Source organism: Podarcis raffonei, chromosome 1 (assembly GCF_027172205.1).
Source record: "Podarcis raffonei isolate rPodRaf1 chromosome 1, rPodRaf1.pri, whole genome shotgun sequence".
Lineage (NCBI taxonomy): Eukaryota > Metazoa > Chordata > Lepidosauria > Squamata > Lacertidae > Podarcis > Podarcis raffonei.
Genome location: NC_070602.1, coordinates 41,041,821 through 41,056,966, shown reverse-complemented (window position 1 = coordinate 41,056,966; position 15,146 = coordinate 41,041,821). Strand labels below are relative to the sequence as shown.

Here is a 15,146-nt window from a genome sequence, read left to right as displayed (position 1 = left end):
GGGAGTAGCTATATATCCTCCCTGCCTGGGCACACTCTTTTTCTGCTCTTCTCCACCATGCCAGCAACATACAACATCTGCATCTCTGAGTGCCGGGCTCTGACTGCATCAACTTGGTGTTCATTCTTCTTAAGATGGTTCAATGAGTTTTCTTTTGGAGAACCCACAAAATGTAAAATTAAAAAGTGGTAACACTACAACTAAACTAGGCCTTTGTCTCAATGAAAGATGAAAATATTTTCCTGACTGCTGTGGACCACATCTGATGCAATCAAATGAAAACCACAAGAACTCTTCATATATGTATCCATCCATTTTGTAGCTTTAAAAACAGGACAGGTCTGTGCCATAAGAGTTTTCAGGGAGACTTACATGTGCTTAATTAATGGATAGTATTTTCTCCTAGCTCAACAGATATTAAAATTTTTTTCCAAACACATAATGATACCAGGTACTTGTTCAGGAATGCAGGATCCCCAAATTTTGAACCAAGCATATATTATTTAGATTTTACTGAGTTTTTACCATTTAACTAATTTAATAAAATACATTGATTCTAAAATGTAAATCTGACTGTGACAGAAAGCTTTCATTAAAAAGTACAACTATTGAGGAATTAATGTTTTGTTGGTGTTGACAAATAAAACAGTTGTTTAAATGAAATTTGCCACGAGGTACCTGCTATTCGCTTCATCCAAGTTGCCTCATCTATCCCCAGGTTATTGTTGATGATCTTCAAAATGTTCCCCAGTATTATGCTGAGATGCTCAGAAGTTACCATTGTGCAGCAGGGGCCAGTACTTTCAGCATTTTCAGGCCCCCTTTCCCACCAGTATGATAGATAGTTGCATAACATGGGCAAGATCACCTCAATCACGTGTGGCATTTCAGTATATCTGGCTCCAGATTCTGCCAAGCTGTTTATTTCTTTCATTAAGCCATCCAAGTGAGGGATTTCTGGACACATTTCTTCTACGGTTTCAGGCATACCTAAAACTTCATATTATGACACATAACAATAATTTTGGGGTGGTTAACATACTTAATGCTTAAAACAGCTAAAGCACAATTTAAATTATTTTACTTCCACCGTAACTCTGACACATTCTGCATGGATACAAACATGATTCATTAGTTCCCTCTACTGTTCAACAGCAATGGTTTTTTTGTTTGGATCCATGCTTTACACGGAGCCTTTTTATTAATTCCATAACACTTTGGGCCTAGCTCTCACAATCAGATAATTTAGTAAACCTGTGTTTACAATGCGTACTACTTCTGATTATTGTGGAGTCACATGACTGAATGCTATGCCATTTAAAAAATCTACACATTTTTGGGTGGCATGCATATTTGTGGTATGACAAGGTTAAAGCACATAAAAGTTTTAAAAACCCTATTGTCAGAAAAGCACTATTAAATGTTTGGGTCAGATATAAAGATTTGCTGGAAAACAAAACCCCAAGGTGGTTGTCGCCAATGGAAGCTAAGGCAGTTAAAAAGTTAAATATGGAGTCGAAGTGGCCAAGATATTGGGAAATTCTGGAAAAGGAAGGGGACAAACTGAGATTGCAGAGTTTTGAGAAATTAAAAGAGAAGGTGAGAGATTGGTTGCACTATCACCAAATAAATGAAGTGTTTAAATTGGACAGTAAAATTGGCTTCCAGGTGGAAAAATCAAAATTGGAGACTGAATTGTTAGAATCCAGTACTAAGAATCTGTCAAAAATGTATAACTTGCTGCTGAAATGGAATACACAAGATGAAACGGTTAAATCAACTATGATTAAATGGGCTCAGGACATTGGTCATAATATTTTGTTTGCTGACTGGGAAAAGTTGTGGACCACCGGGATGAAATTCACGGCATGTAATGCCTTAAGAGAAAATATTATGAAAATGATTTATAGGTGGTACATAACCCCAGTCAAGCTTGCAAAGATCTACCATTTGCCTGATAATAAATGTTGGAAATGCAAAGAAAAGGAAGGTACATTTTTTCACCTTTGGTGGACGTGCCCGAAGATTAAGGCATTCTGGGAAATGATCTATAATGAACTTAAAAAGGTATTTAAATATACCTTCACTAAGAAACCAGAGGCCTTTCTCTTGGGCATTGTCGACCAAGGGGTGTTAAAGACGGATATAACTTTCTTTATGTATGCTACAACAGCAGCTAGAATACTTATTGCAAAGTACTGGAAGACGCAGGATCTACCCACACTGGAAGAATGGCAGATGAAGGTGATGGACTACATGGGCTTGGCAGAAATGACGAGCAGAATCCGAAACCAGGGAAGAGAAGCAGCGGAAGAAGAATGGAAAAAGTTTAAGGACTATTTAAAGAAATACTACAAAATTAATGAAAGTTAGAATGATGTTGGATTGGAAAGTAAATGGTTACTATTAGCAATGGTTAAGACAAGGAGAATAAGGAAGATTAGCTTAAATTTAAAGTAAAATAAGGGAAGATTTGCTGAGTAATTGATTAGAATTTGGAATACAGAAAAGGGAGGCATGAGGAAGTCGAGGAAGAAAGGTTTAAGAAATTAGGATATGAAATGATACTTGTTTTTTGTTTTGTTTCTGTTATTGTTTGTTTATGTATTTGTCGTTGTTATGTTTTGTTTGTGTGACTATAAAAACTGTTTAATAAAAATATTTTTTTTAAAAAAATAAAAAATCTACACAAAGCAGGATATTGCAGCATAAATGATTGTGCTGCCAGAATACTATATGCCAGAAAAACAACAACATGTTAGCAACTAAAGTACAGTTGAACAAAAGATGAGCATGTTCCTTTAAAGATGGCTTTATGTTTACTGCGTTCTGTGGAAGTGGATTAAATAGGCATGAAGCAATTGAAAAAGGTTTTAATGTTATTATTATTTCATTTATGAATCACCAATTGTACCTTGAAGCAATATAATAAAAAACAGATGAAACAACTGCAAATTAAAAACAATTAAAAACAATTAAAAACAAACAATTACACAAAACAGTTTAAAGCAATAACAGCACACACTCTAAAATCAACTCCATTCCAATAATGGAACCAACTGAACCTTTATTTCTATAAATGCAATGCATTTATCAGATACCAACGGATAAATTATAAACTATCAGATTGTCTTCTACTACCCACTTAGGTTTTAACATTTATGGTCATTGTACTTAGGATGGTGTGTGTGGCATCGCCCTTTGACAATGTAATAAGCAACCAGCCTTTTTCCCAACTTTGAAGCTGCAGGAGGTGGGTGAGGCATATTGTGCCAACTATGGAATGACCACCCTGTCTTCCTAGCTCAAAGATTGTGAGGAAGATTGAGGGTCACTTGACTGCTGTGTTGTCCTGGTACCCAGAGCGCCTGTCCACATCAGGATAAATCAGCAAGGCTTCCTTGAGTGTTGTTCTTCACCACTATCATGAACACTGCCATCCACCAGCAGCTGAGGCCAAGATACCCCTCATCTCTCTTTCCAGAGGAAATAAAATTTGGGGACAGGGGGCTTCATCAACTGCTGTTGAGAAGCAAAGCTCTAAGCCTCTCTGCTTTGATCAGCTAAAGCCAGCATACTCCTGCCTCTTTCCCATAGGAGGGCTTCTTCGGCTACTGCTTTGCTTCAGGGAGTGGAGGAAAGGGAAGCAACTGGCCAACAATAATTTTTGGCTTGGATAACACTGATGGATAGTCACCCCCCCCCCATTCCCAATCTGGAACCAACACTAGCCATGGAAAAAGAGGCTCCTCAGAAAGTTCCCATTCCCATTCATTATACTTTAAGTGTCATACAGATTCTATTCCTGCTGCGATTACAGCACCCCCTGCTCTGAAATACGTTTACTCTGAAATGTTTTAGATTGCAGAGGCACCACAAGATAACAAACGGCAGAGTCCAAATCTTGATTTTATCAGAATGATATTTCAGACCTTTCAAGATTTCATAAATTAGAGAGAGAATTTTTGACACTCTATTAGCAAATTTCTTTGCATTCCAAATTCTTAACAACTTGATTCCTTTCAAATCACTTGTTCTTCCAAAGTTTTTGTTTTGGCAAAGCGTGCTCTCCTTCATGGAGAGCACGTGTTGCGGTGGGGGCCGCCAGGACACTCCAAAGTTGGGGGCAGGCAAATTGATCGTTGGCCACTGATGCGACTTGGGCTTCCCTTGTTGTTGGGAAGAAGTTAATGTTGCCATTTGTTGATTGACAACCAGAAATGCTAAAACTCCTTGCACGAGGCTAGGGCTTCCTCTTTTTGCCCGTGCATCGGATTGCCCGTCCCCCCCCCCGCACTAGTATTAGGGTTGTTCGCTTTGACCTTGCTATGCCTGTCATGGGGTCGTCTGCTCTTGGGGCAGGGGCCCGGTAGGAATTTTGTCCATCTGGCTGATTGGCTGGAGCCATTTGGTTTTTGCCTACTGCGTAGCAAATCGTCACAACTTGTAAGGTTGCGGTTATGCATTGGTTTATGGTTTGGTTGGTTGAGGGGCATGGATTGGCTGTGCTTGCCCCTCTAATGCTGCTGCTGCAAGGGATTCTGTTAAAGGAATTGGGGGCTAACTATTGCTTGTCCACTCTGTCAAGGGGGCTCGGGCCATAGCAATGAGCTCCTGGTTGCATTTGGGGTGAGGGCAGGTTCCCTGCTCCGTCGCTACCCCCAAGTGTATTCCCCTATTCTGACTTACGCATTGTGCGGAATGTCAGTCTGTCCCCCATGGTGGGGGCAGATAGTCGCAACCAATGCTTAAGCAACCACTCACAAATTTGTAGAATAAAGTTGTGGCCAAAATTATGCCAAAAATCTTAAACAAAAATTCTGTGTGATGTGTGAGTTATTGGGGTGGCCCTGGAGACCTCGACACACAAATAATGGTGATCTAGGGCCACTTTAAACATTCAAAACCACTTTCATGAAATGTCCCCCTAGGTTTTCTATGGCTACATTTTCATGGAGAGTGTAAAGTGTGACAGAGACAACCAAACTTGATTTCCTGACCATTTGTATAATTGTGATCCCGCCCCCCCGCCAGCCTCTGCAATCTTCAGAATTATGTCTGGGTGTCTGTGACTGTATTGGTGTAGACAGTCTATATAAGATCATCGTCTGAATGCATGAAGAGTCAAGTATGAATATAGTATGTACAGATAGATTAGTGTGGCTACCTAATTTCACAAATGCACTTAAATGGGCACAGAGATAAAATAGCATGGCTAACTGGCTAAATGCTTAGGATTTAACTAAGCTATAAACATATCCATTCCAAGACATTTCCACAATAATTTCAGTCAAACACTGCTATCAAAGGAGTTAAGTGGAAATATATGGTGATAGTTCCAAATACAGTGCAATAAAGGTCTAAAAACAGACAATAAGAATGCAGTTTATTTCTCAGTCCAACTTTTTGTAGCAGAATACTGTACTTACTAGCTCTCTCTCTTGCAGTTTTTGTGTTGAAGACAGACAGGGGATTGTAAAGATTGAGAGAAGGTTCAAGAAAGGCTACTGGAATGGCAGCTGCAAGAGACGCTAAGCACTCACCAAGAGCCGGACGTTGTCTGTAAACAAAAGAACACTATCAGTTCTTTCACAATACATCTGAAGTAAAAAACCAACCCCACAATATATTTGAAGTAACTATTTTCAAATCCAATTCACACATTACATTTATTTTATCAGTAGCAAGTTTCGGTTTGCAATGTTTTCTTAACAGTCCTTCCCTATCAAAAATGTTTCCAAATTAGATAGTCTAACTGGGTAGCAAGTATATTTAAATCTGGAAGGCAGTGTCATGTTCAACCACATCGTGTGGATAATCAAAAGTAACAGTCGAAGAAATTGTTTTCCTTGAGCAATAGATGAAGCCACACTCTCAGGGACCAAATTTCAAGTCATAATCTTAGTTGGCACAGGCAGGTTTCTGTACCTTACAGTATTCATTACTAGTAGTAACCTTTTGGAATGAATAGATTGATTTATTTTGATCAAATTAATAAACCAATTGTATATTATTTGATTTGAAATCTGGTGGCAAGGGGAGGAAACTGGATTCATTATTATGGATTGATATTTTGTTTGTACAGATTTCCACAGAAAATAGAATGGTGTGAGATCAAGGGTGCAGGGCTGGCTTCAAGTTAATGGGTGCCCTTGGACACAGTATCAATAGGTCCCATTGGCCATTCCCTTTCCTCCACAAAACTCACCCATCCCTTTTATCCCCACCAATTATCACTAACCGGCTACTGCAAAAGGTGTGCACATTGAACATAGATCTAATCTATCATGATGAATCACTACCTTTTTGAAACTCATTGCCACTGGACTCCCACATTATAATTTTCTCCAAGATTTCATGTATCTGAAAAGTGGACTTGAGTCCATGATAACTTCTGTCATAACAAAATTGTTGGTCTTTAGTATGCCACAACAACACACTTTGTTGTTTTAAAAAATAGTGATTAAAGAATTATTGGCCCAGAAATTCAGTACCAGAGCTGGATAGAGCTTAGTCTTTCCACACACAAAAATCCCCTCCTAGTTAGTCAAAGCTTTCTACATTTCAGCAGTATAATTTTGATGATCACAATCTTACACTATTGAGGGTCAGAAAATCTCAAATTGGGTAGTCCCTTTAAAATATTTTAATCACTTGAGGAGAATGTCAGCCAATTTAACCAGAATGTGAAATCAACTCAGAATTGGGGGGGAAACCCTTACAGAAATATTTCCTTAACATCAGCAGTTAATGCAGAAGGTTATTTTTTTTAAAAAAGTTTTAACTGCACTTATAAGTTGCTTTACAAAAAGTAAAATGTTCAGAACATCTAAGAAGGAACCTCATTAAGCAGTTAGATGCAGGGGAGAGAGATAGTAATAATAGATGGCCTTGCAAATAATTATCTCATAATATGATCTCTTTCATTGGGTGTGGGGCTTGTCAAACTGAGGAGGGGAAAGAGAAAACCTAAGCAGTTTTAAAAACACCAAAACCTTTCTATCTCAATCGCGGGGATTCGAACCGCCGACCTTCTGATCGGCAAGTCCTAGGCTCTGTGGTTTAACCCACAGTGCCACCCGCGTACCTTACGCAATGGTTAAAGTGGGAATCAAAGGGGGAAATAACCCTGCTCTGAATCACACTGGGTGGGTGCAGAATCCAGGAGACCCTACATGGCAGCCCCTGCCATTTTCTCCTGGGGGAAGGAAACCAGCTGTGGCTCCTACTTGTCAAGAGGCCATTATAAAGCCAGCACTAGGGGTGTTTCCAAGGAGGAGGCGGATCTGGCCTCCAAAGAACATACTGCAGCCATTGCAGTGGACAATGCATTCTGTGGAGGTCAGATCTGCTGCTGCCTGAGGTGGCCGCTTCACCTTGCCTCAGGGGTGGGCCAGCCCTGACTTACAGGCAGGCAATACTGGTACGTTTAAGGCTTTAGAGCATTTCCAAGCACATTTAACAGGCAGCCACGTGGGAGCTGAAGGCATGGCAGCACTTGTTTACACACCATGTTTGGTCCCAGCTCTTGGTAGGCCCCGCTGAGTGATTGGCAAGTGGCCTGCTCCCCACGTGGCCCACTCTTGGAGCCAGGCAAGCAAGGGTGGTCTACCATTGCATTCTCTTCCCTGACAGTCACCAATGTACTCAATATGTAGGAGGGAGTCCTGTGACCACCACAATTGTGTGAATTTCCACTTGCAAGCTAATACTGGCAAGCTGTTCTACCTGTCTCATTTCTGCCACCATTTATTTTGTCTGGATTTGTATGCCCCCCGCTTCAGTTTTTCACAACTGATATTAAAAAAATTGCAGACACACTGGTGTTCTGAAACACTCTAGAGCAACATTTCACTGAAACATTTCTGGCTTCCAGTGAGCCAGGGGTGGTTATCGAGCCAAAGGCTGCATTGACCCATGGACAACCTGGGATGGGGAGGAGCATGTAAAAGTGGGTGTGGCTGAAGTGTAGAAGGGGGCATGGTGAGAACTGCAGGCCTCAAGGCTGCCTTCTAGAAGCCTTTCCCAATACATTCTGAATACAAGAAAGTGAACTAATGTTTGAAGGGAGGTGGACACACCAACTACCTTTGGAGCAAACAAATTTCCTGCCTTCGAGCAGTAGGACAAACACAGTCCCACTTGGAAGTGTCCTAATGCCCAGTGGAGAATACAAGGTATTGTTTAGCTTGCTTGTAAGGAAATGCTTCAGCTACCAAAGGTTACTGGTGTGCTTTACAGAGGCACAATCACTCTTAACTCAGCAATATGCTTAGAGCAACTTTTCATAGTGTATTCAGCTTTTTTTTCTGTTAAGTACCTTTCAACATAAATGTTCTTTCCAGTTCCAAGAGAGTACAGGCTACAAAGAATTCTGTAGCATGATACTTGGACATCACCTACTGGGGGAAAGAAAAGAAAAGAAAACACTTATGTTCAGCTACGTCATATTTTTAAATTGAATGTTTTGACCTCTTTATACAGTTTACCCAAACAACAGCCAATTGTTGTATATAGTACTCTCCTAATGCTTTATTCAATTTTATATAATTTTCTAAATAAAATTGTGGTGGTGGACTCTCCTTCCTTAGAGGTTTTTAAGCAAAGTTGGATGGCCATCTGTCAGGGATGCTTTAGTTGAGATTTCTGAATTGCCAGCACTTGAGGTCCTTTCCTATTCTACAATGATATGATTATACCAATGCAGCCATTTGGGCTGGATACAAAGGTCATGTAATCAGAATTCTACTCACAGGAAGAGTGTTTCTGTTTTCTCCTCACAGAAGGGGAAGGTGGTTTTCATTGATTTGCTCTTTTCCCTGCATCCCACTGAAAACTGCCCCTCAGGATTAGGGGCTCACTGGAACAGAAGGTTGTGGATGGGAAAGATAACTGATAAAAATTTCCTCCCTTCCTTCCATAAATGGAGGCCTGTGCTGGATCAAAGACTCTAGGATTCATGGAAGACATGCCGTCCAATATGTTCCTGGACTTAACAAAATTCTAAAATTGGACTGCTGCCTTAATTAATCACAAGGCCCATCTCTCTCTCTCTCTCTCTCTCTCTCTCTCTCTCTCTCTCTAATCCCACACAGTCCCTATGAACCTGATGTAAAAGACTTTTGGATCAGTGGGTGTCTTTTAATTAACTTCAAACAGTCATGGCCCCTGTGAACCACACAGAAGATAGGATATCAGTCTACATCAATGCCTAGTGTATTTCAGCCCAGCATTGATGTTAAGGACCCTTTGCCTAGGAAAAGTACTTAATGAAGTTGACAACTTTTCCCTCTGTCTTTAGCAACTGAATAACAGGCAAAGCTTCAGCAGGCAAACTTCCCACCCTTCGCTGCATCCTATTCTGGGACAAGCTGCATCACTTGAATTTATGCTCCAGGAGACCTCTCAGACAAGATGTGACAATCCTCCATAAATAAAGTGGATGTATTGACCACTTAGAATGAAAATCTAGCAACATTCGGGAGGCTACTGTTAATTTATCCCTGAATGAAAAAAAATCCCTGTACAGTGGTATCTTGGGTTACATACGCTTCAGGTTAGGATACAAATAGTATCTCGGGTTAAGAACTTTGCTTTGGGATGAGAACAGAAATCGTGCTCTGGCGGCACAGCGGCAGCAGGAGGCCCCATTAACTAAAGTGGTGCTTCAGGTTAAGAAAAGTTTCAGGTTAAGAACAGACCTCCAGAACAAATTAAGTTCTTAACCTGAGGTACCACTGTATTCATCACAAAGGGCTCAAAATTTATTAATACATGAGGCTGGAAGCATATTAGCTGCCATACAGTTTCCAATGAATCTATGTATTAAAAATGAAAATATAATGCAGCTAATTTCAGATTTTGCCATAGCTCATAGTATATTAGAATAAATAAAACAGTAAGTTAAATGCACACTTCTAAAAGAGCAAACATGGTTTCAACTTCAGTTGACTGCAAAGCCCTGACCCATTTTGGAATGAGCAGTGGAATCCTCATTCATTCCTAGTTACAACTGAAACAATATCTGAATATCAAAGAGAATACTGAAAGACTTACATAGCAAATCGGTGCCAAAATGATGCTGAGCAACATGTTCAAAAATTGATGTTAGAACAGGCAACAATGCCACTGTTGTATAGTTGATATTCTGTGAGACCCCTTTAATTTGTGTACGGGAATGGGTAAATTTTCCAAGTTTAAGATTTTCTGATGTCTTCTCCAGATCTTCAGCTGCATTTTCAAAGAAGGCACGCAGTCCTGCTTTAACCAGCTCTGACCCTGATTTCATGACGGTTCTACAGGACAATTTATAGAACGTCACTTAGAAATCAAATGCCTATACTTTTCCATAGCAAATCTAGACTTCTTCAATTAATGTCTGTTTCTTTGAGATATAAGTGTCTACATTAACCAGACATATACCAGTAATTACATGGCTATTCAACAGTTCTGACTAAGCACGCTAAGAAACTATGTGGGAAATTATGGCGAGAAAGCTAATTTTAGTGCACTTGCACCAAGTCCTATAATGGTGAGATTATTTACCCTGGTGCTATGAAATGAGACTTACTTCTAGCAGGCTTCTGCACAGGGATACCAACATTACACATGTATCAGGAAAAGAGGCTTTCCTCTGCTTCTCAGTTATTGCTCAGTGTACATTTGCAGATTCTTTCTCAGACTCAGATGCCACCTAGGGGTGCTGGTTGGGAAATAGAGGATGCACTCCTGCTTAGATTGCAATTGCTAAAAAGGATAGATCAGTAAAGCTGAAGTGAAAGTAAAACTGAAATTTTATAACCATATTTTTAATCATTTTCTACTTTTGCTTTTGAAATTTACCTTTACGGGAAATGAAAACAGCACTAAGTCTTAAGTTTTAATGACGAATTTTAAGTATTGCAAAATTCACCACTTTTACACCTTGCTTTCGACTAAACCTCTTGACCATACAATCTACAGATGTCTACTCAGAAGTAAGTCTCCTCAAATTCAGTGAGCATATTCGCCAATATGTATAGGATTACAGCCTAAGTTGAACAGTATATGGGATATGTTACTACATAGCTTTCAAGAAAAATGTTCTGCTGGGAAGTAAATAATTTGGTTCCAATAATTCATTTTTTTGGGGGGGGAAAATATTTTTGGAAAAAATTATTTGGGTGGGTGAAAGAGTATTCACATATAAGATTGATAAAAGGAGTAAACTTACCTTGTGTCTAGTGTCTGAGCTAAGATGTGTAGGCAGCTAACCATTGTAGCAGCATCACTACCTATTCAAAATGAATGGGGAAATTTTAAATTCTCTTTTTAAAAAGGTAAAATAAAAATTAATACATTTATTAAACCCACTTATGCTGGGAAAATCGAATATTCTTTTAATAAAAGTTGGAATCTTTGTTGATTTTTCTTCTTACATCATCTAATTATTAGATTAATGGATAGCATGTAGACTGCCCTTTCTATTTGCCTTTTATATATATTTCCCCCCATTCATAATTTACTTGGATTTCTTTGATTAGAGAACTGCCAATCAGAAAATATCTAGAGTGTTCAGGGGAACCAAAAATCCAAAAGATTAGAAGAATTGCAGAATGTGCATCTGTGCCTTGCACCTTTAAGGCTCCAATCTGTGGTCTAATGCCTCAGTAGAAGGGAGCTGGATCTCACCCATGCCCCTTCTCAGCTCTGCGCTATGATTGTCTCAAAAAGAAGTTTCAGAAGTCTTTCTTCCTTGGCATTTCCCTTCTTCAGCCTCTTGTAAGTGGCTCTCCCATATTTCCCTCCACGCCCTCCCTTCACACTTGTGAGTAAGGACCTCACTCATGAGTAGGACATAGTCTTAGCTCCCGGCTAAAAAAATATTTATGAAAAAAAATGTATCTGAGTTGAAGCCAAAAGGGTTTAGGTAATGGTGGGAGCTCCACCAAAGAAACTCACCACCACGACCACCCATGGCATCGCTCTGCAAATTATCAAGTTTCTGCGCAGTTTGTGCAAAGGATAGTATATTGTACTTAGCAAGATGATACAATTGCTCCTCCACAAAATACTAAAATTTCCCTTCCAGTAGTATCTAGTACTTTGCATGATATTGTCATGTTCTTCTGCATTTGCTGAAATATATTATTGATAACACAGTAGTCAGAAAACAAAGCAGATGTATGTTGATACAGAAGCAGGAAATGGGACTCGTAAACAATTTTACAGAATTGTCCCAGAGTATGACAGCAGGAGAGATTGAAAGGACACTACAAAGGGACAGTTCAGGGATACTTTATCTTTAAAAAAATAAATAAATCCTTTTCATGATTATTAGCTAAAAAGCAGTCAACAATTTCTCATCAACCCAGAAATAACCCAGACAACTTGTGATGATAACTTAATGAAAATCTTTCTTAACTTACCAAAAAGTGAAATCCTATGTCTAACAAGAGCAGCAAGTTTGCAGAAAAGGCTAAAGCCGAAAAGAATGCAAAACAGCAGGAAAAATACAGAGGGGTTAAAGATTTGTTTAGATAATAAATTAATACAGACGTGAGGAGCAACTGTGAGAATGGTAGATGTGAAACAAAGATACATGTTTTGAATTAAACAGAAGCTGAGTTTGATAATAAATGCATTTAGAAATTATTTTCTATACATCTAGGGGGAAAGTGCATACTATTCTAAAAAAATTTAAATTTTATTTCACAAATTAGCTCTTTGATCACTGTATGTTATGTAACCAAATCATTCTGTAATGGTCGTTTCTTTTTGAAGGTACTTGAAGAACTTAAGGATGTGAAAAAATAGAGAATTCAAATTAAAAAAAAAATGATTACAAATAACAGTTATGTTAAAGCATTGCTACATAAGGTTATGGCACTAGGGCGGGGGGGAAACTTAAACTTTCTGCTTCATCAGTTCTACTTTTAGCAACCAAATAGTAAGCAAGACAAAATGAAGTTGAGAAGATAAAAGACATCAGAAGATAATGGAAATAATTATTGGACTTACTTATGAGGGCTCTTTCTTGTCATGGAAAGGAGAACATCCTTTGATGGCTGACTCCTCCCATCCATTTCAAGAAGGCAGGACTTCCAGAGGCTTCTGGAATCTCTGCTGGGAGGAGGAAACCTCTCAGTTTTGGAGGCTTCCAACAGCTGAGGAACAAAAGATCATCTAACCAGAAATAAATTACTATTATTAAGTTCTAATACTGCAACTTTAGTTAACTCCACCAGGACAAGAGGTCATTTCAAGATTCTAGTGTGAAATAATGCAGGATGTCCTCCTTTTCATGACCAGAAAGAACCCTCAGGATAAGCAATGTTTTCCTAGGTCATGCAAGGATATCCTTCAAATTAATGTTAAGCACCAGAACCCATCAAGAGTTGAGACCTAACTTCAGTACCCCGCCCACCATCTGTGATAGGATTCTTTGCTCAAATTGTGCTTCAGAGAAGGTATCTATACAGAAGTAGGTGTACTGAGTGCCCATCCCGCAGCTACTCTTCAGATATGAGATAATGGTGGGTTAGTAATCAGAGCAGCTATGGTGCCTACCCTCAGACTCAATGTGCCAAAATACCTCCTGGTGGCTTAAAAGGTAATTAGTATACTAATGTCATACAGTCTTTGAGGAAGAGAGGCACATATATCTTTATTTAGAGTATCACACTAGTCCAGGGAACAAGGAGTCCAAAGCCACATATTTAGAGTTGCTCTAGAAATCTTTCTGTCCCAAGAAGTATCCAACATGTATCCAATGTAAGCCTCTCTCTCTCTCTCTCTCAGTGGAATGGGTTAGGGGGAAAATAGGAGAGAACCAATTCCTGCATTCTGTGGGACAAAGTACGTTAGGGAATCACAGAATCATAGAATTGTAGAGTTGTAAGGGACCCTAAGGGTCATCAAGTCCAACCCACTGCAATGCAGGAATCTCAGCTAAAGCAAGATTTCATAAATCTTCTAAATAAAGACACCAGTGCCTGGGTTCCTGAAAGGCAAGAGCATACAGCTAAGACATCCTTCCTGCCACCAGATATCCTAACTGCCACCAGGAACTGGACTTTCAGAGTCAGGAGTTGGTCTGAGAGCATATGAATTGGCTTAAAATATGGTTTTGTCAGCAATAAGAAGAGCCTGATGGAAGAATTATATGAAGAGAATATATGCACTGGAAGTAGACTAATTAAACAGTCCATTTTCAAAGTGCGCTTATTGTGTGAGTGTCTCGGCAGGTGTAGTATCAGATTATAGCCCCTGTGAAAGTTCTGCATTAAAAGTCTCAGTAAATGAGGGGCATTAGTCTTATTGAGGGCCACCTTCTTTCTTTGGCAACAGCTTAAACACACTTTCTAGCAGTTTTTAGCTTTGATTGGATATCTTTTATGAGAAGCCACAATTATATTAATTATTGTATGAGCATATCCTAGCCCATTTAAATTGTTAAATTTTCATGCAACGAGGCAAAGCTAGGCTGGGTCTAAATAGTACATTGGACATTATGGGAATAGGTCAATCAACAATAATAGAAGCTGTTGATCTGATTTTGCGATTTTCTTAAGCTTTCAGAACCTTGGCTGTTCAACAGAAAAAGGCAACGACAATCACCTTGCTACACAGTTCTTTCTTATAAAAATTTCCAAAAAACTGGACATCAGGCTGAAGGGTGAATAGTTGACGGTTCCCACATGTAGAAGAAACATTAAAGTTTCTCTCCCACTTGTAAAATATGGCATCAAACAAAATGTTGTCTCTACTGCTGCTTAGTTCTGGCTAGTGGATATATTTTGCTATTAATACCCGATAGGTCAAAATTAGCTAGCTCAAAAAGGAACTCTGATTGCAAAATGAGTTCTGACTCCTTATATTAACCTTCTGCTTCTCCTTATTTGGGAACACATAATATAGGCTTTTAAACTTCATTTTAGTGCATCATTCAGGGAATCACCAAAAAGTGTAGCACCCCAAAATAGGATGGGCTTTAGATTAGAAGCTAGCAATCCACACTCAATTGATTAACAGAGCAATCCAAACTCCTGGTCCACCCTTCTGGGAAGGTTTCCCTCTGCCTAGTCCTGCCTGCCTTTTTCCTCCACTTGGGAGTTGACACAGCGGATGAGCATTCTTCCTATGCAAAGCAAGCAGCAGGCTATGGA

The 15,146-nt window shown here is 39.3% G+C and overlaps 1 protein-coding gene across 1 annotated transcript in view; it reads right to left on the bottom strand.

Moving 5' to 3' along the window:
* The window catches only part of RYR3 (ryanodine receptor 3), a 273,106-nt gene that overhangs the window by 68,647 nt on the left and 189,313 nt on the right, over positions 1-15,146 (bottom strand). The window contains exons 61-66 of the mRNA XM_053382025.1: positions 12,408-12,457; positions 11,213-11,273; positions 10,057-10,295; positions 8,321-8,402; positions 5,430-5,560; positions 679-996 (exon numbers count right to left, since the gene is read on the bottom strand). Coding sequence (XP_053238000.1) covers positions 679-996; positions 5,430-5,560; positions 8,321-8,402; positions 10,057-10,295; positions 11,213-11,273; positions 12,408-12,457 — 881 coding nt within the window. The remainder of the gene's footprint in view (positions 1-678; positions 997-5,429; positions 5,561-8,320; positions 8,403-10,056; positions 10,296-11,212; positions 11,274-12,407; positions 12,458-15,146) is intronic.